We start from the raw sequence: 26697 nt of genomic DNA, 5'->3' as shown, positions 1-26697 counted from the left end.
ATACTTAGGCAAATCTAACAAATATATACAAGATCTATGAGAAAAACTACTAAACTCTGATTAAAAAAAAACAAAGAATCAAATCAATGGAGAAATATTCCATATTTATGGATAAAAAGATAGAATATTGTCAAGATGTCAATTCTTTCCATCTATAAATTAGATGCAATCCCAATAAAACCATAGCAAGTTATTTTGTGAATAGGGATAAACTAATTCTAAACTTTATATGGAGAGGCAAAGGACCCAGAATAACCAACACAATGTTGAAGAACAATTTCAGAGAACTGACATTACTTCCAGATTTACTATAAAAATCATTATTGTTTCCAGATTTGTTATTAATGAAAGAACAAATAGATCAATGAAATAAAATAGCTCAGAAATAGATTCCACGTAGTAAAATGATCATTGACCTTTGTCAATGACCTAGCAAAGACAATCTAATGGTGCAAAAAAAAAAAAAAAAAAAAGACAGACCTTATGCATGTCAGAAAAATTAACTCAAGATGGATCATAGATTTAAATGTAAAACAAAAACTATGGAAGACAGCATAGGAGAAAATCTAGATGAACTCGGGTTTTGTGATGATATTTTAGATACAAACTCAAAGGAATAATCTATGACAGAAATAATTGAAAAGCTAGACTTTTTTAACATTAAAAATCTACACTATAGGCCAGGTGCGGTGGCTCAAGCCTGTAATCCCAGCACTTTGGGAGGCCGAGGAGGGTGGATCACGAGGTCAGGAGATCGAGACCATCCTGGTCAACATGGTGAAACCCCGTCTCTACTAATACAAAAAAAATTAGCTGGGCACGGTGGCGCGTGCCTGTAATCCCAGCTACTCGGGAGGCTGAGGCAGGAGAATTGCCTGAACCCAGGAGGCGGAGGTTGCGGTGAGCCGAGATCGCACCATTGCACTCCAGCCTGGGTAACAAGAGTGAAACTCCGTCTCAAAAAAAAAAAAAAAAAAAAAAAAAATCTACACTATAAAATACAATGCCAAGAGAATGAGAAGACAAGCCATTGGTAGAATATATTTACAAAAGACACATCTGATTAAAAGACCAATATTCAAAACACACAAAGAATTCTTAAACCTTAACAATGAGAAAAAAAAAATAACTTGACTAAAATATGGGCAACAGACCAGAACAGACACTTCACCAAAAAAGATACACAGATGACAAATAACTATAAAAAATGTTCAACATCATGTTATTAGAGAATTGCAAATTGAATGAGATACTACTACACACTTACTAGCATGGTCAAAATGCAAAACTGACAACAGCAAATGCTGATGAGGATGTGGAGCAACGGGAATCTTATTCATTGCTGGTGGGAGTGCAAAATGGTACAGCCGCTTTGGAAGACTGGCAGTTTCTTAAAAAACTAAACAAACTTTTACTATATGATCCAGAAATTGCATTTCTTGATATTTACTCAAGTGAGTTGAAAATGTATGTCCACAGAAAAAGATGCACATATATGTTTATAGCAGCTGAGTCCATAATTGCCAAAACATACAAGCAAGCAAGATATCCTTTGGTAGGTGAGTAGATAAACAGGTACATACAGACAATGGAATGTTATTCTGCTTTAAGAAGAAATAAGTTACGAAGCCATGAAAAGACACGGAGAAAACATAAATAAATATTACTAAGTGAAAGCTGTCAACCTGAAAAGGCTATATACTGTACGATTTCGACTTATGACACTCTGAAAAAGGTGGTACTATGGAGACAGTAAAAAGATTAGCAGTTGCCAGGGTTTAGGGAGTTGAAGTGATGAATACAGGTAGAACACACGGGATTTTTAGGGCAGGGTAGTGAAATTCCTCTGTATGATACTGTAATGATGGATACGTGTCGTTTTACACTTGTAACTCATAGAATGTACTTGCCAAGTGTAAATCCTAATGTAAGCTACAGACTTTGGGTGATATGATGTATCAAGGTAGGTTCATTGATTGCGTTAAATGTGCTACTCTGATGTTGGCTGTTGATAGGAGAGATAGTGTTTGTGGAGATGGGGTATAAGGAATTCTCTGTACTTTCTTTTCAATTTTGCTGTGAACCTAAAACTGCTCTAAAATAGTTTATTAAAGCACATGAGGCCCAACTAAAGTAGCTGGCCAGGCTTGTCTATGACTTTACCACAGTTGCTGCCCATAGTCTTGAAACAGACTTATGTCTTAAGATCTCTAAGGCTACTTGTGGAAAAGGCTTAGTTCTTGCAGAAGCAGTGAGAAGGAGAAGGAAAAGAGGAGACTAATAAGAGGATTCAAGATTTCACAAATGGAAACTGAATATTATACAAGATTTTGTTACTTTGATCAGTATGAATTGATAAGGAAGAATACTACATTAGAGGAAGAACACGTTTTACCGAATCAATTTGTTAAAGCATATACAAATAAAGAAAACATGTATGAGTTGCCCTTTTAAGAATGAGGTAGGACAATTAAAGCAAACAACAACAAAAAACAGGTAGTATAGAAAAAGTAATACTTACAATTATTCTGTTATTAAAGAAGTTATTCACTTGACAAATCCTATCATTTTCTTTCTGGATGCCATTTTTAAGCTTTTCTATATCAAAACGAGTATTTAACCACTCTTCCAAAAACTGTGTCATTTCCTTCTTATTACTTAGTACTTGTTGAAATTTAGTCTTTATGCTAGGGAACTCACTTTCTGAGAAATCTTTGAGAATTTCCTGTGTGAAAAATAAGCATCAAATTGCTTAAACTTTAGGGAAGTTTTTATCCAAATATCATATATAATCATAAGAAGAAGGTAATATCTACTGGACATTTGCTTTTCTTCCTTTTTATATTATTTCTTAATATTTTAAAGTAAACTAAGTTAAATTTTATTCATTTTCATAATAATATTTTGGCAGTATACATGATGTAAAAGATTTTACCTATTCGAATTAAAACTTATCAAAATGGTAAACTTGGGACTAATTGCTACAATACTTGAAGTTCATCTTAATTTTTAATTTTTGAGATGGTCTCACTATATTGCCCAGGCTGGTCTTGAGCCCCTGGCCTCAAGTGCTCCTCCTAGCTGAGCCTCTTAAGTAGCTGGAATTACAGGAATACCACTGGGGCTGGCTTCATGAAGTGCTTCTAAATGTACTTTTTAGTACATATAGCAGACCTTACATACATGTTAGAAATTGGATGACAGCCTCACATAGATGAATATAAGTAATTAACACATGCCATGTGGAGTTGTGGCAATAAAAAGGTTTCTCACTCCCAGTATCAATGTAAGAAGTTTTCCTGTTTTCTGTATCTATGGAAGTCTAAAAGGAGGCTAAGTCCATCATTTGCCCATCTATGGCTGGCCAGGTTTCACTCTGCAACCTATTTTTAATTACTGGTAAATGAAAATAGCTCTAAGCACATAAAAAAGTCTTTTCTACTTGATAAAAAGGCTTAAAATCTAATTAAATCCATTTAAAATAAATTATACCTCAATATGTAGATCAATATTCCTGCTCAATTTGAAGTCCCTTAATTCTCTGGATGGTACATCACAATCTTGTTGAAGGTGCTGTGTTTTAATTAGCAATTTCTCTTGCTTTTCCACTTCATCAATAAAATCCATTTCAAATTTACTGATGGATTCATGTTGTTCTTCTTTTATTTTTGTAACATAGCTTAACACATACTTGCAGAAAAAAATTAAACAAATTGGAAAATGAAAATTTTGTCACATTTAGAGGAAGTTTTAATCCTTGTGACTGTGAGGTAGGATGACATCTCTTATTTACCTATATCCTCTCATAAGTGAGGGAGAGGGAAAGAGCTTCTCTCTATCCCCAGTTTTTTCCTCTTAGTGTCTTAGGAGAATAACTAACTCCCAGACCTATACTTCATTTCTGACTTCTTACTAGATATACTTCTTGGGTGTCTTACAAGTACTTTAAATTGAACATGTTTAAAATATAACATCATCCCTTTCTCTGCAAGTCCTCCTTTTCCTATTGCCCCCGCTTTGGCTAATTACATTGCCAATCACCCAGGATTCTGTTAAATTTGTGAGACTCAGTTTCAACATCCTCTTCTGCCAGCCCTGATTGGGTAACCAAAAAGATGATGTTATCTGTCTCAAGACTTCCTTGTCAAGCATATTTAGATATTTGGCTTCAAGGAGACAATAATTTGAATGCCATATGTTTCATGGACTTCATGAATAATTCTAGATGTCTGATTACCAGGATTTGTGGAAGAATTACCAGGGCCTGAAAGGCAATTTATCTATGAAGGGCAGATACCTGCTTCTTAATTCCTCAACTTCCACCATTCCTTAACCTCTTACAATTTGGTCTCTTCCTTAACTACTCAATTGAAACTGTTCTGACAATGATCACCAATGAGTTCTATTATCACCACATTGAGAGAATATCTTCAGTCCCTATTCTGACTCTCTGAAATATTTATCACTCACAACTTCATCTTTGATATACTCTTCTCTACTGATTTGGGTAGTAGCACTTTTGCTAGGTTCTCTTCTGTATCTTTGACTTTTCCAACCTTGAACCCACGTGTTGCTCCCTTTTCTGCTACTGCCTCTTAGACATTTATGTTTTCCAGAGTTCTTTTTTTTTCATTATGCTTTCTGGATGATCTTACAAATGTATTATCTATCACCTATATGCTAATCGGTCTCAAATGTTAGTCCTTATTTTTCTTCTGCCAAACCTCAAACTCACATCTAAATGCCTACTTGGTTTTTCTTCCTGGATGCTCCATCACAGGTATTTCAGCCCGCAAACATCTCAAGTTAAACAATCTCCTGCCTCATCTACCTTGTTTCTTTTTTTTGTTTTTATTTTTGAACCTCAGTTAATGGTACCACTAACCACAAACCTGACTAAGACCAAATCTAAGAACTCCATCTAAATTTCTCTCCCTTATCTCCCACTATCAATTATGTGGACCTACTATTTTAAGCTGCTAAACATTTCTTTAATGTTGTTTGTCCTCTTCAGCCCTATGAAACCTTCCCTAGTAGTAAGGTCACATATAATATCTCATCTGAACCACTGTAAATACCTCTTGTCGCCTTCTGCCACTAGGCTTATCTCCCTCAAACTCATTTCTTCTTTATTCTTTAGTTTAGTACCTAAATGATAATCTGATCCTGTTACTGCCACCACTTAAAATAACTGTCTAATGATTCTCCATCTACAAAAAGAACTCCAAGCTTTGTTATTGAGTCTGGCTTCCACTACAGATTCATCTTCTGTAACTTTACCTAGTATGGCATGTAACTTGCATGAACTTCCATCACTGTACTTATTTTCTGTTTATATGTCTGTCTCACCCCCAGACTGTAAGATCTTTGAAATGTTAACTCACATCTGCCTCCTGAGCACCTGGACATAATCTCTAGGCCCACAGGCAGAGTCCAGGTGTGCTGAATGACCAGGTAATTCATATTGATGATGCTACATATTTCTATGCTCAGACCCACATAATTTCTAATTCGGTAGTAAGAGTTCTAAATAGCAAATATGCTGGCACTCAAAGCAGGACTTAAATATACTGATGTTTATAACAGAAATTTACAGCAATATTTACAAGGATATTACTAAAAAAGATGGTACCTTGAGTTTCTTCATGACTCTATGGAATTCCATGGAACACCTCTGGTTTGCAGTAAAAAGTTTTTCAATTTGTTTGGTTTGTAAATAGGGAAGTGAGAGGTTTGCTTTTACTCTCATTAAAAGCTCTTTTTGGATTTCAATTTCCTTCTCCAAGTCAAGAGACAGTCTATTCAAGCACTCGTAATGATCATCCATCTCTGAATATCTCTTCAAAAGCTCCTAAAGGAAATGAGAATTCATTCAATTTATGACAATTCGCTAATATAACAAAAAGTAGTTACAACTCTAGATTATAACAAAACTTACGCTTTTTTTTCTGTAGGAGAGAAATAAAGACCTTTGTGTTTAAAAACAAAAGGAAACTTGCTGATTTTGGATTACAGAAATAATATAATTATTATGGCCATTTAAACAATTTAAGCAAATATAACAAGAAAGCCAGGACCAACCATTCTCAACATTTTGATGCATTTTCTTTTAGTTTTTTGAATATCCATGATTTGAATCAACATGGACAAAGTCCGATGAGAAATTTGAGTAAATTCAATCAAGTATGTATTGTAGTTTATGGTTGAGTGCTGGTTTATGTTTATAGTAGGCAATCTGAGCTAGCAGATAAAACGAGTGATTAAGAATCAAACCGCCTATTTGTCAGCTTGGTATAGATATTTGACACAATCCTATTATCTGCCTAGAATCTGTTTTCTAACCCTTTATCAAAGGTAGAGTTCAGGTTCCAGCTCTGCCACCTTTGAAATGGAGAAGTCACTGAGCCATTTTCACAACAACAGGAAGACTACAATAATTACCAAGTTTTCTGGGGTCAGGTAAAATATATGATCTATACCTATATATCTATGTGATCTATAAAACAGATGCAGTCATTAAGCTTGAAGGAAACAAAATTATATTTGTAAAAATGTTTCTATACCCAAGTTTTAAACTAAGTCACATACAAGTCTGACTTAGTTTAAAATTCTGATTCTACCAATTTACCAGCTGTGGGTAACTGCTAAACTTCCTTTCTGAACCTCAGTTTCCTTGTTTATGAATGGAGCAACAAAGCCTATGTCATGAGATAAAGCACCCAGTATGGTACCTGGCATATAGTAGACATGCAATACACTCTGGGCCCATAAACTCGAGGGACTGGAGGCTGTGCAGGTGACACACTGGTCAGAGCACAGGTAGAGAGAAACGTAAAATTCAAGTTGCTTCATCACGTAGTAGGTAACACGTTTAGTTCAGGATGCTAAACAATAAAACAAGGACTTTCTCAGGAATGAGCTCTCTGTTTTTCATAATTTAAGAAAAGATAGACGTTAATTAATCTAGAATGTTGGAGAGAAGATTCCTGTTTTTGGTTTTAGGATGAAGCGACTACGGTATGCAGCATAGTAAACACTGACTTCTGTCCGGAATGTGCTAAGTGATACAGTCAAACAAAACAAAAATGTCCTTAGAGCTCTTGCATTCCAACAGGTGTGACTGTACATCCTGTTGACTTTGTATATTTAGAATCTCAACACTTCTCACTACCTCTATTGCTCCCTCTCTGGGCCAGGCCAGGAGAATGTCTGCTTGGATGATTGAAATTATTCTTTATAATGGTCTTTCTGCTTCCACTCTATGTTCAATACAACAATTAAGAGTCATCCCTTTAAAATGTAAGTCAGATCATGTTTCTCTTGCAGTAAAAACTCACCAATGATCTCCATCTCACTTAATAAAATTCAAAGTCTTTTTTCGTGTCCTGCAGCCTGCCTCTTCCCTGTTAACTCTCTGACCTTGATTGTTAGCAGCTAGATGTTCCTTGAACCACCACGGAGTCTTCTGCCTCAGGAACTTTATACTTGCTGTTCCCTTTGCCTATAATGGTCTTTTCAGACATCTGTATGGCCTGGCCCTTTCCGTAGTTGCTCAAGTATTTTTCTGGTGAGGATTTAAATTCACAAGCTCCCATTGTTGTTTGTATATGTGTGCATATACGCATACACACACACACCTGTACTAGATTACAATGTTTAGAAAAATACTGAGCACGATCTATTCATTCCAGAGGTTCCTTCAATTGCACTTTAGGTTTCAGGAAGCCTTTGGAAGGGAACCTATAATCATTTGTAGTTTAGCAGGAGGAACTTACTTTTATTCTAGAGCACTTTTCTCTCATGCTTTCTGTAAGCTGCTGTTGTGCATCACTTAGTAACCTTTTTTCAGGTTTTACTTGGTGGTTCTGTTGGTCCTGCTTTGGTAAAAAGAAAACAAACAGGGCTTCAGTCATAACTATATTCACATATAATGTCTAATTGTACACTTTTAAATTACATGACATTTCAATAATGGAATTAAATATTACACTTGTAACTCAAAAACAATGTTAAAATGATCAGAAAATGAAAAATAGTACCAGTAAGTTTTAGAGGGAATGACCTCAACTCACTGGGAAAAAAGTAGAACCATCTATTTTTTGGAGATAGGATTTATTTTTCATAGCTACAAATTCAGTTTTAGGGCCAAGTGTGGTAGCTCACGCCTGTAATCCTAGCACTTTGGGAGTGTGAGGCAGAAGGATCACTCAAGCTCAGGAGTTCAAAACCAGCCTGGGCAACATAGTGAGATCTTGTCTCTATAACAATAAATAAATAAATAAATAAGAAAACAAACAAATAAGTTAGATTTTAATTTCTGGTTCCTCCCCTTCCAAATCTCTGCATCATTCAGTTATAGTTTTAACAGGGTCACTTATTTTTATCTTAATGCATCTACTGCTGCCAACCAAATATTTTGGGGCAAAACTATCTGTACTGTCTATGGTGTTCCAAATCCTAGTTATATATTTTTCCCAGCACCTTGGAAAAATTCATATCCTGTGTAAATTTTGCATTTCTGATTAAAAAGTACAAAATGAAACAAAAACATTTTCTCCCAGTTGTTTATGTTGCTCACTACAGTACCTAGAAGAATATTTGTTGAATAAATGCAATGCCTTATAAATTTAGTTAGGGCCTGCATAAAGAAATATGAGAATAAAAAATATTTTTACAGATTTTAATCAACTTATTTGTCTGAACTTTGTTATTTTTAAAAAGAGGATTTAATTAAGTGTTTTAAGAATATATGATTCTGAATATCTACAGTCATATCAGAGGAACTTAATTTTTATATTTATCTTGACGTTTTTCCTTTTAACTTCACCAGTAAGAGCCCATCTCTAGAATTCTAGCATGTATAGGTAGAGAAATGGGAATATTTGCTCTCTTACAAATCCAGTCCTTCAAATATTTCTCCATTTAGAATAATACTGTTTCTTGATTTTAAAAAAAAGTTAAAATGTTATATTAAGGGAAATAGTCTGCTTTAACAGTTAAATGCTATTTTCTGAAAATATTTTTGCTTCTTTTAAAGCTGTTTTTTATTGTGTGAAAATTATAGTAATCATTTCCCACTGTCCTTTACTATTCATAGAAATTTCCAGAAAAAGAAATAAAAACATAGTAATTCTTTTCAAAAAAGCTTAATTCTTATTAATAGTTACTACACAGGGGAAGATTCTGAACTCACTCTAGCTATCATTTCCCTTAAGGTTGCTATGAATTGGTCCCTTTCCATTTTGAGAGATTCTTTTATCCTCCTTAGCTCATCTCTTTCTTTAGCTACTATTCTTATTTCTTCAAGGCTTTCATGAAGTTTCTTAGTCAATTCCAAGTTATCCATTCTCACAATTTGCATAGCTAAGTTCTGGGCCTCAAACTACTTCTTCAACTGTTCCATTTCATTAATTTTTTTGTGACTTTTATTGACATCTTTCACTCTAAGCAGTTGAAGTTCTTTTTTCAGAAGTTCTCGGATCTTGAGATAATTATAAAACAAGTCAGAATGTAAGCAGTTTCTTCAAGAAAAATAGTGTCTACTTGTGTTCTATATGCACATATATATCTACATATCTGTATCTGTATCTTTTCTAATTCCACAAGTAATTTTGGACACAGTTGCATCTAAAAGAAGAACAAAACAACACATATCTTTTTCTGTAATTCATCTTTTATCTAAATCCTTTTGAATGTTTGAAATTTGAGTTGTCTTTTCTGAAACTTTTTCTGTAAGTTTATCAATAGTTTCTTGGTGTTCTTTTGATTGCATACGAGCAGTTTTTAGTTTCTGTTGTGTTTCCAGATCCTTTATTGTTAGGAGAAATCAAGAAATGTAATGCTATAAAGGCACATTACCTTACTTAATGATTAATGAGTTTAAAGAAAATCTTAAAAAATACACACTTACAGTTAAAAACAACAATTAGACAACCTCCCAAGTTAGAATAGTAAAGTAAAATTTCCTGCTGCTAGCCTCCCCTATAGCCCTCTCCTTTCATACCATTTGGACATGGTTCTAAATCAGTATCACATAAAGAGTACCCCATTCTTATGCTTAGTTTTCCATTATACAGACAGTGCCTTATTGGTGGACACTTAGAGTACTTCTAGGTTTTGGTCACCACACACAATGCTGCAGTGAACATTGTTATTTTTGCCCAAATGTGTGAACATCACCGTAGGGTAAAGAGAGAACACAACTCACTCTAGCTTTGGTTTCTTGTAGGCTTTCCTTCAGTTGGTCTCTCTCCAGTTTGAGCATCTCCTCTACTCTTCTTAGATAATCTCTTTCTTTCATTACAGATTTCATTTCTTCAAGGCTTTCATGAAGTTTCTGAGCCAAATTTAAGTTCTCCACTTCTATTTTACTCAGAGTTAAGCTTTGGTCCTTCATTTGTTTCTTTAGTTGCTCCATTTCAGACACTTTTTTCTGTGTCTCACTGACATCTTTTTTTAACTTATAAAGTTGATGTTCATTTGCCTTAAGTTCTTGAATCTTAAGATAACCATAAAATAATGTTAGGTGGCTTTTCAGAGACAAATAAATAATAGTTTCTAAATTTATTAGGACAACTGTCTACCCATGTTACTCTCACTGATATCTTGCATAACTCCACACAGAATTTGATTTTCTTTTGAGGTATAATATATATAAAGCACACTAATCTTCAGTGTATAACTTAATCATTCTTGACACAGGTACAAATCTATGAAACTACAACCCAGACTAAAACGGAGAATATTTCTAGCACTTCATAAAGTTTCTGTGTGCCCCTTCCTGGAGGCAACCACTATTCTCACCTTTATCAACCAGGTTCAGTTTTGCCTGCTTTTGAGCTTATACATCACAATGTTTTTATCCATTCTCCTGCTGACAGACATTTCAGTTTTCAGTTTTTTGCTATTTTGAATAAGGCTGCTATAAACATTCCTGTGTCTTTTTATAGAAGTATGTACATAGTCTTTTTTTCTTAGGTACACACCCAAGAAGTGGAAATGCAGGGCTTACGGCAGGCTATGTCCAGCATTAGTAAATACTGCCAAGGTGTTTTCCAGCGCGGTTGAACCATTTTATATCCCCAACAATTTTAGGCACAAATAAATCAGAAATCCAATCCAACGATCCCCCAACAAAAATACCTTTTCTTGTAATTTAGCATTTGAATTTTCTAAATCTTTTTGCATATCTGATATTTTATCTGTCTTCTCAGAAACAATTCCTCTGAGTTTGTCAAGAGTTTCCTGGTGCTCTTTTAGATGCATGTGAGCAATTTTCAGTTCCTCTTGTTTTTTCAGATCCTTTATCATTACAGGAATTTTAAAAACAGTGACATACCTTAATATTAGTTTTTTAAAAATAAAGTGATATGTTTTCTTAGTAAAAATAATAACACTGTTACTCTATATCTTTGCTGTTGTTCTTAAGTTACAAGCTTTCTCTTCCCTGTCCTCATCTTTTCACACTCTACTTCTGCTTTCCAGAGGCAAACACATTACAAATATATTACCTTTTTAAAGTGTTGCATAGTATTTTGACATACTGTTTGTATTTACTATTTCCTTCTGAGAACATTTAGATTGTTTCACATTTTTAATTAAAACTGCTACAATAAATAACTTGTGGTATATGTATATGTTGTGTTTGTATACACACACACTCCTTTAACAGTATATATGCAGGCTAAAGTCCATAAAGAAAATGGTAATTGCAGACTTCAGCATTTTCAAGAACCAAATTATCTGCTTAAAAGGTTACATTATTTCATTCTTGCCAACAGGATTACTTGGTTCAAAGAAGGGTTCATTGCTGTAAGATTACAATGCATTGAATTGCTAGGGAGAGGAATGAGCTAACTTACTTTAGCTTCTATTTCTCTAAGGCCTTCCCTAAGGTGGTCTCTATTCATTTTAAGGGGTTCCTCTATTCTTCTTAAGCCATCATTTTCCTTAAAGTTTTCATGAAGCTTCTGGGTCAATCTTAATTTCTCCATTTCTACACTTCTCAGAGTTAAACTCTGGGCTTCTAATTGATTCTTTAACTGGCCTGTTTGATACATAGCTTCCCTGACATCATTTTTTACTTTTCACTTTTAAGAAGTTGATGTTCTTTCTCCTGAAGTTCTTGGATCTTCAGACAATCATACAATAAGTTAGGATATCAGCAGATATAAAAAGATAAAAGTTTCTAAATTGAATAGGCAAGTAAGTCCTAGCTTGCCTTCAATTTTAGGCTAACATATCTTGTTTCATTACACAAAAAGATTTGATTCAAACTCTCAGTAACTAATATAACTTAAAAAGAAATACCTGTGCTTTTAAGGCAGCATTTGAATTTTCTAAGTCCTTTTGCATATGTGATATTTCATTTGTTTTCTCTGAAACAACTCCTCTGAGTTTATCAATAGTTTCTTGGTGCTCCTTCAGATGCATGTGAACAATTTTTAGCTCCTCTTGTTTTTCTAGGTCCTTTATTGACAGAAAAATAAAAATAATACATTGAGAGTAATACCATTTACGTGCTATAGAAAGGTATAGGGCAGGAGGTAAAAATCTCGCATGCTCTTCTGAGGCCTCCTGGTTCTCACCCTCTAAGCTAATTTTAGAAGTCAATACATTACTCTTCAACTTAACCTGTTTCTTAACAGGACACTCCACACTTCAAATCAGCACTATAGCTCTACCACATTTTTTATCTGTGGCATAGTATTCGATGATGTGAATGTGCTGCACTTTTTTAACCAGTTCCCTACCAATGGATAGTTAGAATTTTCCCTGTTTTGTTTGTGTTATTCCATTATTGCAACTTGTTGCACAGAATATCCTATAAATATCTTTATACAGTTGTGCAAATGTGTGAAGGAGAGTTACAACTGGACTTTCTGGATCAATAAACTTTATGAAAAATTTGGAAGGTATTACCAAATATACCCTCTCCAACTTTCCTCAATATTGGATCAAGTTTCTACTCCCGCCAACCCTATGGTAGATTTTTCTTTTAGGACACAATGTCATGGTTACTAGAGGTATAGAGAGATGGTAACTCACTCTAGTTATGGTTTCTCTAAGGGTTTCCTTGAGCTGGTCTCTCTCTACTTTGAGAGTCTCCTCCACACTCCTAAGGTCATCTCTTTCTTTTGTTACAGATCTCATTTCTTCAAGGTTTTCATGTAGTATCCGAGTCAACCTTACATTTTCCATGTCTATATTTTCCAGGGTTAACTTCTGGGTCTCAAGTTGCTCCTTCAAGTGTTCTATTTCACACATTTTTTCCTGAGTCTCATTGACAGCTGTCATCTTAAGAAGCTGATGTTCTTTTTCTTGAGATTCTTGAATCTGAGACAATTATAAAGTAATTTACAACATAGGCATAATTTTTTTTTTTAGGAAAAGAAGAATTGTTCCTAAAATAAGGCAATCACTTTTACATTTTAATCTAATGTATGTACTGTTTTCTTTCATAAGGGATATGAGTAACACTAATTAGATGTCATTTTCCAATTTAACAAATCCCACTTTTTCCTGTAATTCATCATCAGAATTTCCTAAATCCCAATGAATATTTGCTACTTGGGCTGTCTTCTTTGAAATACTCCATCTACTAACAGTTTACTGGTACTAAGTTGAATACAAGCAGTTTCTGGTTCCTCTTTTATTTCCAGTCCCTTTGTGATTAGAGGAAAATAAATAAAACTTAACAGTGAACATCATCATTATCACCTTAACACTATTTCTGTATGCAAAAAACGTAAGACGGAAACTTACTTTAACTACAATTTCTTTACTGTTTTCTTTCAGTTGGTCTCTCTCTATCTGAAGGGCCTCCTGTACTCTTTTCAGTTCATCTCTTTCCTTAATCATAATTTGTATTTCTTCTTGACTTTCTTGAAGTCTATTAGTCAACTTGAGCATCTCACTTTCTATACTTTGTAGTGCTGAATCTTTGGCTTTGAGATGCTCCTTGAATTGTTCCAGTTCATTCATTTTTTCCTGAATCTCACTTATCTGTTTAAGTTGTTCTTCTTTCTCATAAAGCTCTTGGATCTTAAACATAATTATAAAATAAATTAACAGTCAAAAAAATATATATGTAAACCCCCCCACCCCGTCCCCACAACTTCAGGGGAAAAAAAGGTTACTTTCCAAAACAATTAAGTATGCTAAAAAGTATTCATAATCCAGTTTGCTACTCACCCCCCACACATTTCTTTTTACTGTTTCTTCATCCCTAGTTTACCTTGTTCTGTAATTTATCATTGATTGCTTCTAATTCTTTTTGAATGGTTGATATTTCAGTTTCCTTCTCTGAAAGATTGACTCTTAACTCATCAATAGTTTCCTCTTGTTCTTTCAGGCAACAACGAGCAACTTTCAGTTCCTCTTCAGTTTCCAGGTGCTTTATTATTAGAGAAAATTTCAGTAAATTTATAGAAACATTATAACCATTATGCTGTAATTAACTCCCTTTTCCAAATATTTAGGGTTTATAAAAATATTTGGTTATAAAATATTTAAAAAAAAAAAAAAACATCGTGAAAAGATGAAACCTACTTTATCTACAATTTCTTTTATGTTTTCTTTGAGCTGGTCACTTTCAGATTGAAGAACTTCTTGCAGCCTCTGTACGTCATCTTTCTCCTTAGTCAAAGATTTCATTTCATCATGACTTTGTTGAAGTCTTTTGGACAATCTGAGCATTTCTATTTCTATTCTTAGTAGTGCTGAATCTTTGTCTTTGAATTGCTCCATCTCACTCATGATTTCGGTAGTCTCATTGTCTTTTTCTTTCATATTTAAGGACTGTTCTTGTTTGCTTTGAGACTCTTGGATCTGAAGAGAATCATAAAACAGTATAGTTGATATCCCGAGATACTGTATTTTAGGGGAAAATAAATCAGGATGCTTTCTAAAACAATTAAGGCAGGATTCAATGCCTCATTTACAGAGCAGTCTCTCTGCTCTCCCACTCTTCCATTATTCAGGCATTTGATGCTTTTTAAAAATTGAGGTCTCACTGTGTTGTCTGCATCTTATTCGAGGTTGGAGACAAAATAATGAGACTTAACGTCATCTCTCTCTTTTTGAGACTTATATTTTAAGGACAAAGATAGATATTATGTTGAATCTTACCAAACAGAGAAGCTGGCTTCTCCTAGGGCCTACGTGCCAAATATAGCCTATTGTGAATGCTTAGGAAGGGCTTCCTAGAGGAAAGAAAGCTTTAACTGAGATCTGAAGGATAAGAGCATTAGTTAGGCAAAAGGAGCATAGAAGGACTACAGGTACAGAGACCTGAGCATCTGAAAGCCATGAGCTAGGAGAGCAACACATGAGTGTTGCTGGAGAACGAAGAATAGGAAGAAGAGTGAACTGAAGTGAGACCAGAAAGATCTGCACCTAGGGCCTCATAGGCCATATAGATGATCCTGGTCTTTATTTAAGAAGTAATAATAAGATATTAAAAGAATGTGAGAAAGGATCACTTAGGTTCAGTATTAGCAACTGGATTAGAGAAGTGTAAGAATGAGTGTGGGAAGACCAGTTAGGAGGCTACTGCAGACAACCAGGGAAAGAAATGATGGTGACTTGGATTAGGGTGGTGGCAGTGTGGAGAGAAAAGCAGGATGATTTTTAAAAACATACTCAAATCAACAAGATTTGGTGACTAGATTACAGAATAAGCAGAGAGGAAGGGATATTAGTAGAGATAACTCCCAGATTTCTGACTAAAACAATGAGAAAGACATAATGCTTTATGAAACATTGGAAAAACAGGTTTAAAGAAGAAAAGAATCCATAATTGCTTTCACTCTTTCTTGTAGTTTAGACTTATTTTTTCTAAATCATTTTTTGAATATTTAAGAAAACAGTTGTCTTCTTTGAAACATCTCTTAGTTTCAAAGCTTCTTGGTATTCATGAACAATTTTTAATTGTTCTGTTTCTAATCATTTCATGATTAAGAGATATTAAAAAACTGGTAACATTATAATTATAGTACAAATATTATAACTAGCACACAAACACAAGCCTTGATTCTTTTAAGACACTTATTACAATGGGAGGAAAATATGAAACTTACTTTAGCCAAAGTTTCTCTAATGTGTTCTTTCAGCTGGTCATGTTTAAATTCAAGGGCTTCTGTTATCATTTTAAGGTTGTCTCTTTCCTTGGTTAGAGATTTTATCTCTTCCTGACTTTCTTGAAATTTTTCATTCAACCTGAGCCTTTCCATTTCTATGCTTGCCAGCGTCGTTGAGTCCTTGGTTGTGGACTGTTCTTTTAATAGCACCAGTTCATTCATTGTTTCCTGAGTCTCACCGACTTCTTGCACATTAGGAAGTAGCTCCTGTTCATCATGAAGCACTGGGATCTTAGGACATTCATAAAATACCAAGGTTACTATCTGGAGACTATTATAATTGTTTTTTTGAGACAGCATCTCTCTCTGTCACCCAAGTTGGAGTGCAGTGGCACAATCTCAGATCACTGCAACCTTTGCCTCCTGGGTTCAAGAGATTCTCCTGTCTCAGCCTCCTGAGTAGCTGGGATTACAGGTGTGTGCTACCACACCTAGCTAATTTTTATATTTTTAGTAGAGATGGGATTTCACCATGTTGGTCAGACTGGTCTCAAACTCCTGACCACAGGTGATCTGCCTGCCTCAGCCTCCCAAAGTGCTGAGATTACAGGTGTAAGCCACTGCACCTGTAATCAGGTAGCTATTATCATAAATTTTTAAAGGGAAAAGCTCAGTATACTTTTCACAGCAAGGAAAGTCATCTTGAACCTTCAGCCTACCTTGGATCATAAACTCCTTATAATTCATTTTCCCTCAATTCCTGCTAAAGCTATTCACGACTTTTCTAGTAGTCATATTCTGTCATAATTTTCATTTTGTCTAGTTTAGACCCAAAGTGAGCCAACCATTATATTTTACTAGCAGTCAGTTGCACACTTATTTCTCCACTAGTTTCCAAATGCTACAAGAGAAAAACCATAGTTGAGCAAACTATATCCCAATGAATGTATGATCTCTGTTTTCAGATGGTCTCCAATGCTATGTCTCAATTTTTCTACGTGTATAGATTGATTTTTCTTTCCATGATCAATTAGTGGCACCATGTAATTTTGCATATTTCTTCATATTGGAATTGAGGGATCTTTTTTTTCTAGCTTTTTTTCTTGCCTATAATGGGGGGAAAGAAAAATGTCTTATCTATATCTATAGTCTCAATGTCTGGCATAGAGTAGGCTTTTAATATAGGTTGGCCCAGTTATCCCAATGTTTCACTTTCTCCATAGCATTTACCATATTTAATGTTTTCTTATTCATTTGATTCCTTATTTATTGGCTACTTTCCTTCACTACAAATGAATCAGAAGGATCTTAGGGGGTTTGTCCACCTTGTTCTCATTGTATTTCTATAACCCACGAGTGTGCCTGCTACATTAGTCACTTAAAAAATACCCAGTCAATGAATGAACCACATCCTAGCCACTCCTTACTGGTTGTCTTTCATTCAAAGGAGAAAGGAAGAAGTGACAACGGATGAAAAGCATAAAAGACATACCTCTTCTTGCAATTTGGTATGGGATTTTCCTAAGTCCTGAATATTCATTATTTGGGCTGTCTTCTCAGATATGTTTCTTCTTAGTTCATCAATAGTTTCTTGGTGTTCTTTTAGATGAATATGAGCAATTTTTAGTTCTTCTTTTGTTTGTAGGCCCTTGGAAAGTGAAATTTAAAGAATATTTTACTATTATTCCAACACTGCTCTCTCAGACTCTTTACAAGTGGCTCCAGTTTTAAAGAGAAACACTTAATAGATGAAGGAAAAGGGTATAACTTACTGTAGCTTCAATTTCTCTTATATATCCTCTAAGTTGGTCTCTCTCTGTTTCAAATGACTCCTGTAATTCCTTTATAGCTTTTCTTTCTTTGGTTATAGATTTAATTTCCTCATAATTATCATTAAGTTTCTGAGTCAACTCAAGCCTCTCCGTTTCCATATGTTCTAATGTCAATTCTTTGTTCTTTAATTCATTCTTTAAATTTTCCATTTCATTAATCTTTTTCTGCATCTCATTCATATCTTCTTGTACATTAAGAAGTTGTTGCTGTTTTTCTTGGAGTTGCTGGCTCTTAAAATGTACAATTTTTATAATTACGATTTTGTCTATATTCTCAAAATTCTTACATAAAATCACTAACAGCCCTGCCTCCTATCACCATATAAATAGATAAGTGGCATTAAAAGTAAACGAAACTCACAGGCATAAATGTCTGTAGTGGGTTGAATTTTGTCCCACCCAAAATTCATGTCTTCCAGGAACTTCAGAATGTGAACTTACTTGGAAATAGTCTTTGCAGATGTTACTGGGTTAGGATTGAGACATGATCCTACTGGAGTAGGTCTTCATTCCAATGAATGTATTTATAAGAAACATAAAAGGACATAGACAGACACAGGGAAGGAGGTCATGTGAAGAGGGAAGCAGAGACTGGAGTGAAGCAGTTAAAAGCCAAAGAATGCAAAGGGTAGCTGGGAGACACTGGAAGCTAGGAAGAAGCAAAGAATGATTTCTCCTTAGAGCCTTCAGAGGAAATATGGCATTGCTGACACTTCAAATTTGGACTTCTAGGATTCAGAACTGCGACAGAATAAGTTTCTATTGTAAGCCATCAAGTTTACAGCAATTTGCTATGGCAGCCCTAGGAAACTGATATAGGCAGATTAAGGAGATAAAATAAAGTGAATAAGGATATAAGGGGAAGATGAGATAAAATAAAAAAGCAAAGAGACTATTAAATATACAAATACAGCTACCAAATAACTGTAATTCCTCATCCTCTTAAAAAGTTTTGTAGAATTTATTTTCACTTTCAATAAGATGCTTATGGGTAGTTCCCCAAAACAATGAGATATTAACTGTCACAAGCTGTTGATTTTACTTTTTTATAGGAGTACGAAATAGACATAAGGTTTTAGTAAATCCAATTAGGTGAGATAGTGAAAGGGATTAGAATTAAAAGAAATGACATATTAAGAAAAAAACAGGCTGGGCATGATGGCTCACACCTGTAATCCTAGCACTTTGGGAGGCTGAAGCAGGAGGACTACTTGAGCCCAGGAGTTCGAGACCAGCAACATACAAAGACCTTGTTTCTACAAAAAATACAAAATTAGCTGGGTGTTGTGGCACAGCTAATTTAGTTCAAGCTACTCGGGAGGCTGAAGTGAGAGGACTGCCTGAACCCAGGGAGGATGAGGCTACAGTGAGTGTGATCATGCCACTGCACTCCAGCCTGGGTGACAGAGTGAGACCCTGTCTCAATTAAAAAAAAAGAAAAGAAAAAATATTCCCCAGAAGAATAATAGAAACTACAATATATTATCTATAATGCATGTGGCACTGCCCTTAGCTTATATAGAAAGATCTCTATGGGTGCATTTCAGAATCTCTTGGGAACCACAGCTATTACAGGGGTCTTAGCTCTTATACAAATATCCCAATAGCACCTAGCTTCTATATAAGAAATGATTTGGGAAACTGCAAACATCTAAGAGATGGTGATAGTGATGAATCTTATATTTCAGAAAATGACTAATGTATCTCTGCAAGGAAAGAATCTTTGTTTTGTTGACTAATTTATCTCAAGTGCCCAGAACAGTGCCTGGCCCATGACAGTGCTCAATAAATATTTGATGAATGAATATATCACATGATATGTTTAAATGATACAAAGCCCCCTCTCACCCAAAGACTTTTGAATAATACTAGCATTAAAATATGTTCATTTGGGAAGTATGTGCTATTTCTGGATTTAGGTCTACAGAAACCAAAATTTACTACCAAAAAGAAATTTAGTTAGAAAAAATGGCCAGGAAAATAACTTTAAAAATTCACCTTTTCATTTAGTTTTTCTTCAACTGCTGCCAGTCTGTCACAGGTCCTAGAAAGTTCTTCTTCCTTCTTTCTGGTATGGTTCTTTTCTTGTGCGACTATCTCTTGCTGCTTTTTAAGTTCATCTCCAAGAATTCTTAATTCTTCCTGGTTTTCAATGGTCTAGAAAGAAAAAAACGTTGAGATCAAAGAAAACATTAGCTGATATTTATGAAATCAGGTAAAACGTCGGCAGTTCCCTCAGTCTGCAAATGAAGCAATCAAGGAAGACTACATAGGAAAAGACTAATTTCAGAAAAGAAAGCCCTTAATTTAATAATGTAAGATGCTAAGAATCTGCTTTTTATACTGTTTCCTTATTGCTCAATTTACATTTCTACGATGAGAGTTTGAATTGGATTTAACATTCTATCATGAGAGCTTAGCTCATTTCTGCCTTTAAGCCAAAAAAGACGTTTTCTGAGCTATCACTGAGTAATAATGAGACTATAGCAATAGGTTTTTCAAACACTGGGGTGCCTTTGGTTTTAGGCACCGATCACCACCAGTGAGCTCAAAATGGCAGCCACCCTTTGCGAGCATGACTTGGGCTAATTCTAGTTATTAGGCTCACAAAGTGATAATATGCTCCTGTATCAAGACCACAAAAATATAAGAAGCCAGAGACTGAGAAGAAAATATTTTTTGTTTGCATGATTAATTACATTCTGCTCTTTTGACCAAGCAGACAATCCCCAAAACTTGCAAAATTAAAACAATACAAATGATCACATTCTACTATGATACACAGTGAACTTCTCCAAATATCTATTTCAACCTATGCACACTACATCACCCCTAAACATAGAAAAACTAAAGTGTGAAAATACTGACAGGCATCAACAACAAACAATTAAAAATAATATTTTAAAATTACGATAGCAAAAAATAAAAGAGAAACATTTAGGAACAAATTTAATAAAATATTAAAAGACCTACATGCTGAAAATCTACAACACATCTCTTTGAGAACAGATAAATTAGAGGAAGATGGACAATGATCTATAAGCACAAGAAAAAATGTTCAACATCTTTAGTCATTAGGGAAAGGCAAATTAAAACAATAATCTACACACCCATTAGAATGGCTAAAATTAAAAGCGCCAATAAATATGAAATGTTGGTGAAGAAGGATGGTTGAGCCACCAGAATTCTCTTAATTTGCTAATGGGAATGTAAAATGATCTAAATGTACTTTGGAAATCAGTCTAGCAAAGTCTCATCAGGTTAAACATATACTTCCCTATAACACAGCAATTCCATTTAGGTATTTACCTTAGATAAACAATGATATGTAAATAAAAAGAGTTGTACAAGAATGTTTATAGCAGTTTTATTCAAAATAGCCAAATACTGAACATTACCCAAATTTCCATCAATAGGAGAAAGGATAAAAAAATTATGGCATATTAACAAGATAAACTACTCCTTGGCAGTAAATGGGAATGTAGAAAGGAGTCAAACATAACAGACTACATACTATCTGATTCTATTTGTATAAAGAACTAGAAGAGACATACGATTTAAGGTGAACATAACAGGACTGATAATCTGGCAGGGAGGAGGTGATAAGGGTCAGTGGTAGGGGTGTGAGGAAACGTTCTTGGGGTGATGGAAACATATTCTATCTTGACTGGGGTGTAGAGGAAATAGAGCCATTTGTCAAAAGTTGTCAGACCATACACTTCCACCAGATACATTTATTGCATGTAAATTATACCTCAATAAAGTTGATACAAATCTAAAACAAATGAAGACTCAAAGGAATCACCAAGTGTACAGTGCTAAATCTTACCATTTCAATATTTTCCTTTAAGTCAGCCTTCAATTGTTCCTTTTCTGCTCTAACACTCTCTAACATTTGTTGGAGTTTATTTTTCTCCTGGATTAAAGAAAATATCTTCTTCTGTTGCTCAATTATATCATTATCCTTAACATCTGCAGTCAGTGTTTGGGTATTTTTAGCTTCCAAATTCTGTTTTTTATCTATGCCAACCATCTAAAACATAAACACATTTCAAAAAAAATTTCTTAAAAAAAATTTCTTAAAAAATAATAAAAATAACCAACACATCTAATATGTACCAGGTACTATTCTCATACCTTAACACATTTAATCTTGACTGTAACTTTATGAGGTAGGTATTACTATAATCCTCATTTGACAGATGAGAAAACTGAACTCGAGAGAGATAAAATCACTTGCCAAAGGTCATTCAGAGGTTTAGCCAGGTTTTGAATCCAAGTGGTCTGGCTCTAGAGTTTGTGCTCTTAAGTCTATTTGCTGATCAGAACAATATGGACAACTATAAATAATAGCTGTCTTCGTGTATGATAGGTTAGCATGATTCTGCATGTTTACTTACTTCAAACCAATAACATAATACACAAAGGTCATTTGCCTTTAGTTTGTATGTACCTTCCATAAATATTTTCCAAGTTTCATTTTAGTAGTAGTTTTTTTATTTACTGCATCACTTTATCTATTTCCTCCTAATAGCTGGGAATCATTCCTTGTCTCCTACTCTCTGCAAATCTTTATTTTCAGAAGCAGTCCTACTTATGAAATGCTACAGTTTTATTATATGTAGAGGACTAAACAGTTTTATTATTATAAAAGTTTTATTATATTATAAAACTATATAAACAGTTATATGTAGAGGACTAAATAATTTTAGAGACCTATTTTATAAGGGCAAAATTCATCTTTTCTTAATATACGTATATTTCATATACTGCTCAAGAAAAATGTTATATAAATTCATTTACCCAAAAATAAGTCATGACCAAAGGTAATCTAGTACATGAACTCATTGGTAAAGGGAGATAGAAACTGAAATTCTATTGTTGGTACAAAATTAGAGTATTACTATATTCACTATACAACGCTACACTAGTTCAGCAAGTACAGTCAGCTCCTTATTGCCTACACAGATATTTAAAAGTTTTTATAATAATATATAATCACATTAGAAAACAACAAAAAAATAAAGGATAAAAATCATCTACTGTCACCAACTTCACACAACCAACTATTAGAATTCTGGTAAGTTTTCTTCCAGAGTTTTTCCATTAAAAGTTTTCTTTTTTTAAAACATAGCTATTATAATTAATTTATATATATGCTTCTTTTTTAGTTTGTCTTTTCCACTTAGAGCATATGTATTTTCACATGCTGTTATGTAACCTACAAATAATTTTTAGTAGCTGCTTCGTTCTCTAGAGCAGATATAGATAAAACACAATTGGTTTGGCAACCCCCTTATTGTTGGCAACATGCATGCACTTCTGATAATGGTGAGCACAGAGCCGACTACATGAGAAATTAAGGTGGGGAACACATAGTCTTTTGGGACTAGTCCGTTAGATATTTTAATTCAGAATCTCATACCTTTCAAATACAAAGCAGATTGAGACAAATTTTTTCTGTTAACAATAGCCAAGGTTTCTTTCAAATCTGAACTCAGCCTAGAAGGTACTTCAACTACCACAGTTATGAATAAAATCTAACAGATCTAATTATTAAATAAAAAATTTGTTAGAACAAGCGAAAAAGGAAAAAAAAGTCATTTATATAAGAATAGGCTTACTAATCACAAAATATTTTTTTGAGATGCATTAAAGATACTGCATTTCCAGAAAGGGACACATCAAGTAGGACTGAAAATGAGCATTGCAAGGAGATTCATGATAGACCTGCTAGTGTAGCCCTCTTCTGCTCAGATGAACAGAGGAGCACCTGGAAATCCCCATTTCCACTCTTTTATTCCCATGACAGATTCCAGCATGAGCATGATACAAGACCAAATCAATCTTAGTCTTCCATCGCAGACTTTAGGACCCTTGATGAACAGAATGGCCTCAGAGAAGCCCCAGCTATATCCTTTTATCAACATGGATAAATGATTCCAGCACAAATCTGGTAACATAGAATCTAGCTGTTCCCAGTGAGTATAACTACTTTTCTCCTCATCTTCTATTGTCTCTATAATTGCATTTTGGATTTATCTAAAACAGCTATTGATTGCCACATATTATTTTCAAAAATCTACTCAAAAAACCTTTCCATCATAAAAGTGGAAGTTATCATTTCTTCTCTTTCCTTTTTTTTTTTTGAGACAGGGTCTCACTCTTGTTGCCCAGGCTAGACTGCTGTGGTGTGATCTGGGTTCACTGCAGCCTCAACCTTCCCAGGTTCAAGTGATCCTCCTACCTCAGCCTCCTGAGTAGCTGAGACTATAGGTGCATGCCACCATGCCTAATTTTTGTATTTTTTGTAGAGATGGGGTTTCCCCATGTTGCGCAGGCTGGTCTTGAACTCTTGGACTCAAGCAATCTGCCCACCTTAGCATCTGAAGTGCTAGGATCACAGGCATGAGCCATTGTGCTGGGAATAATTTCAAATTGAGGTAAAATGCCTTTGGCCTATGGTTATTCCAAATTATAAATAAGCTGAGAACATAAGAGACAGACCGAGAGATAAGAACTAAAGTATAAGTAGATGGAAATTAAAAAAAAAAAAAAAGTCCTTTTTCCAAGGCAGTATTGTTCCCTGGAGTAAATGGGGAAAATGCAGCTCATTTTATACAGGTAATATATAAACGTACAGAGATTTATTTATATCAATTGGATTTTACTAAATTACTCTGATGTATTTGCTTTTATTTAATAATGTATTCTGTTAAAAATGCATGACTGTACAAACATCAGTTGCATTTCTGTACACTAACAATGAACAACCCAAAGAAGAAAGAAGATAATTTTATGTATAATAGCATCAAAAAAGAATAAAATACTAAGAATATACTTAGCCAAGGAGGTGAAAGACTTATACACTGAAAACTACAAATGTTGTTGAGAAGAAATTAAAGAAAACACAAATGGAAAGACATCCCATGTTCGTGGATTAGAAGAGAATATTTTTAAGACATCAATACTACCCAAACAATCTATATATTTAATATAATCCCTATCAAAATTCAATGGTGTCTTTTGAAGAATTAGAAAAATCTATCCTAAGATTCATATAGAATCTTGAAACACCCCAAATAGACAAAATAATCTTGAAAAAGAGGAACGAAGTTGGAGGTCTTATACTTCCTGATTTCAAAACTTGTAAAGCTACAGTAATCAAAACAATGTGGTACTAGCATAAAGACAGACATATAAACCATTGAAATGGAATAGAAAGCCCAGAAATTAACGCTTGTATATATAGTCACAGTATCTTCAACAAGGATGCCAAGACTACTCAATGGGGACAGGATGGTCCTTTCAAAAATCGTGCTGGGGAAACAATAACCACACATAAAAGAATGAAGTTGTACCCTGAACTTACAGTACATATAAAAATCAATGCAAATGGATAACAGGCCTAAATATAAAAGCTAAAACTACACAACTCTTAGAAGAAAACACAGGGGAACAGACTCGTGAGACAGGTCTTGGCAATGGTTTCTTGGATATGACACCAAAACACAGGCAACAGGAGTAAAAATAAACTGATTACAGTGAAATTAAAAACTTCTGTGTATCAAAGGATATAATCAACAAGTAAAACCTATGGAATGGAAGAAAACATTTGCAATATTGCATATAACCAATAAAGGGGTAATATTCAGAAGTATAAAGAACTCCTACAACTCAACAACAAAAATCAAACAACCCAAAATAAAAATGGGCAAGAGACTTAAATAGACATTTCTGAAAGGAAGATAAACAAATGGCCAAAAAGCACATGAAGATGTTGAACATCACTAATCATTAGGAAAATGCAACTCAAAACCATGATGAGATACTGCCTCACATCCATTAGGATGGCTACTGTAAAAAAAAAAAAAAAAAACAGAAAATAATGTGTTGGCAAAGATGCGTATAAACCAGAACACTAGGTCCTGTTGGTGGGAAGTAAAACAGTGCAGCTGTTGTGGAAAACCTTATGGTGTTTTCTCAAAAAATTAAAAATAGAATTACCATATAATCTAGCAATTCCACTTCTGGATATATACATATCCAAAATAACTGAAAGCAGGGTTTTGAAGAAGTATTTGTTCACCCACATTCATAGGAGCATTATTCACAACAGCCAAAAGGTGGAAGCAACCCAAGTATCCATGATGGATGCATAGATAAGGAAAATGTGGCATATACATAAAATGGAAATTTATCCCTAATAAAGGAAGGAAATTCTAACACATGCTACCATATGGACGAAGACATTATGCTAAATGAGATAGATCAGTCACAAAAAGACAAATACTGCATGATTCCAGTTATATCAGGTACTCATAGTAGTCAAATTCAAAAAGACAGAAAAGTAAAATGGTGGTAGCCAAGGTCTGTGGGGAAGGAAAACTGGGGAGCTGTTGTTTTCTGGGGACAGTTTTGGTTTTGCAAGATGAAAAGAATTCTGGAAATCGGTGGCATCACAACGTGAATGAATTTTACACTAGTGAAGTATACATTTAAAATGGTTAAGGTGGTGAATTTTATGTTATGTGTATTTTACTAACAATTTAAAAAACACATATTACTATATGCTATTCCGAGCTATAGATTTACAAAAGATTATTTTACCAGTCTCCTATTGAAGAATATTTTAAAATTCTAGAGTAAATACTCCGGAGAAAATAATATGAACTATAATAACAATGAGATATATTATTAAAAAATTACTGTTACCAATATATCTTAGAGGTGTTTTGGGAAAGTAGAAATGAATACTATTAATAAATGAAACCCTGGTTTGACAT

At 34.3% G+C, this 26697-nt stretch overlaps 1 protein-coding gene across 6 annotated transcripts in view; it reads right to left on the bottom strand.

Moving 5' to 3' along the window:
* CENPE (centromere protein E) overlaps positions 1–26697 on the bottom strand; it is an 83248-nt gene that overhangs the window by 23383 nt on the left and 33168 nt on the right. For 2 of the 6 annotated variants that reach the window (XM_012436587.3, XM_012436585.3), the window contains 16 exons: positions 21741–21944; positions 19910–20068; positions 17852–18142; positions 17572–17727; positions 16080–16370; positions 14551–14829; positions 14237–14395; positions 13765–14043; positions 13048–13335; positions 12310–12468; positions 11143–11301; positions 10208–10498; positions 7776–7877; positions 5633–5851; positions 3493–3690; positions 2522–2725 (listed from right to left, as the gene is read on the bottom strand). In XM_012436587.3, the coding sequence (XP_012292010.2) occupies positions 2522–2725; positions 3493–3690; positions 5633–5851; positions 7776–7877; positions 10208–10498; positions 11143–11301; positions 12310–12468; positions 13048–13335; positions 13765–14043; positions 14237–14395; positions 14551–14829; positions 16080–16370; positions 17572–17727; positions 17852–18142; positions 19910–20068; positions 21741–21944 (3438 nt within the window). The remainder of the gene's footprint in view (positions 1–2521; positions 2726–3492; positions 3691–5632; positions 5852–7775; positions 7878–10207; positions 10499–11142; positions 11302–12309; positions 12469–13047; positions 13336–13764; positions 14044–14236; positions 14396–14550; positions 14830–16079; positions 16371–17571; positions 17728–17851; positions 18143–19909; positions 20069–21740; positions 21945–26697) is intronic. The other 4 variants (XM_012436586.3, XM_012436588.3, XM_021676414.2 and 1 more) reach the window with 4 other exon arrangements.

The sequence above is a fragment of the Aotus nancymaae genome, unplaced genomic scaffold (genome assembly GCF_030222135.1).
Source record: "Aotus nancymaae isolate 86718 unplaced genomic scaffold, 86718_ANA_hifiasm-v0.15.2.pri h1tg000033l, whole genome shotgun sequence".
NCBI classification, from domain to species: domain Eukaryota; kingdom Metazoa; phylum Chordata; class Mammalia; order Primates; family Aotidae; genus Aotus; species Aotus nancymaae.
This window is presented reverse-complemented; position numbering and strand designations above follow the sequence as displayed.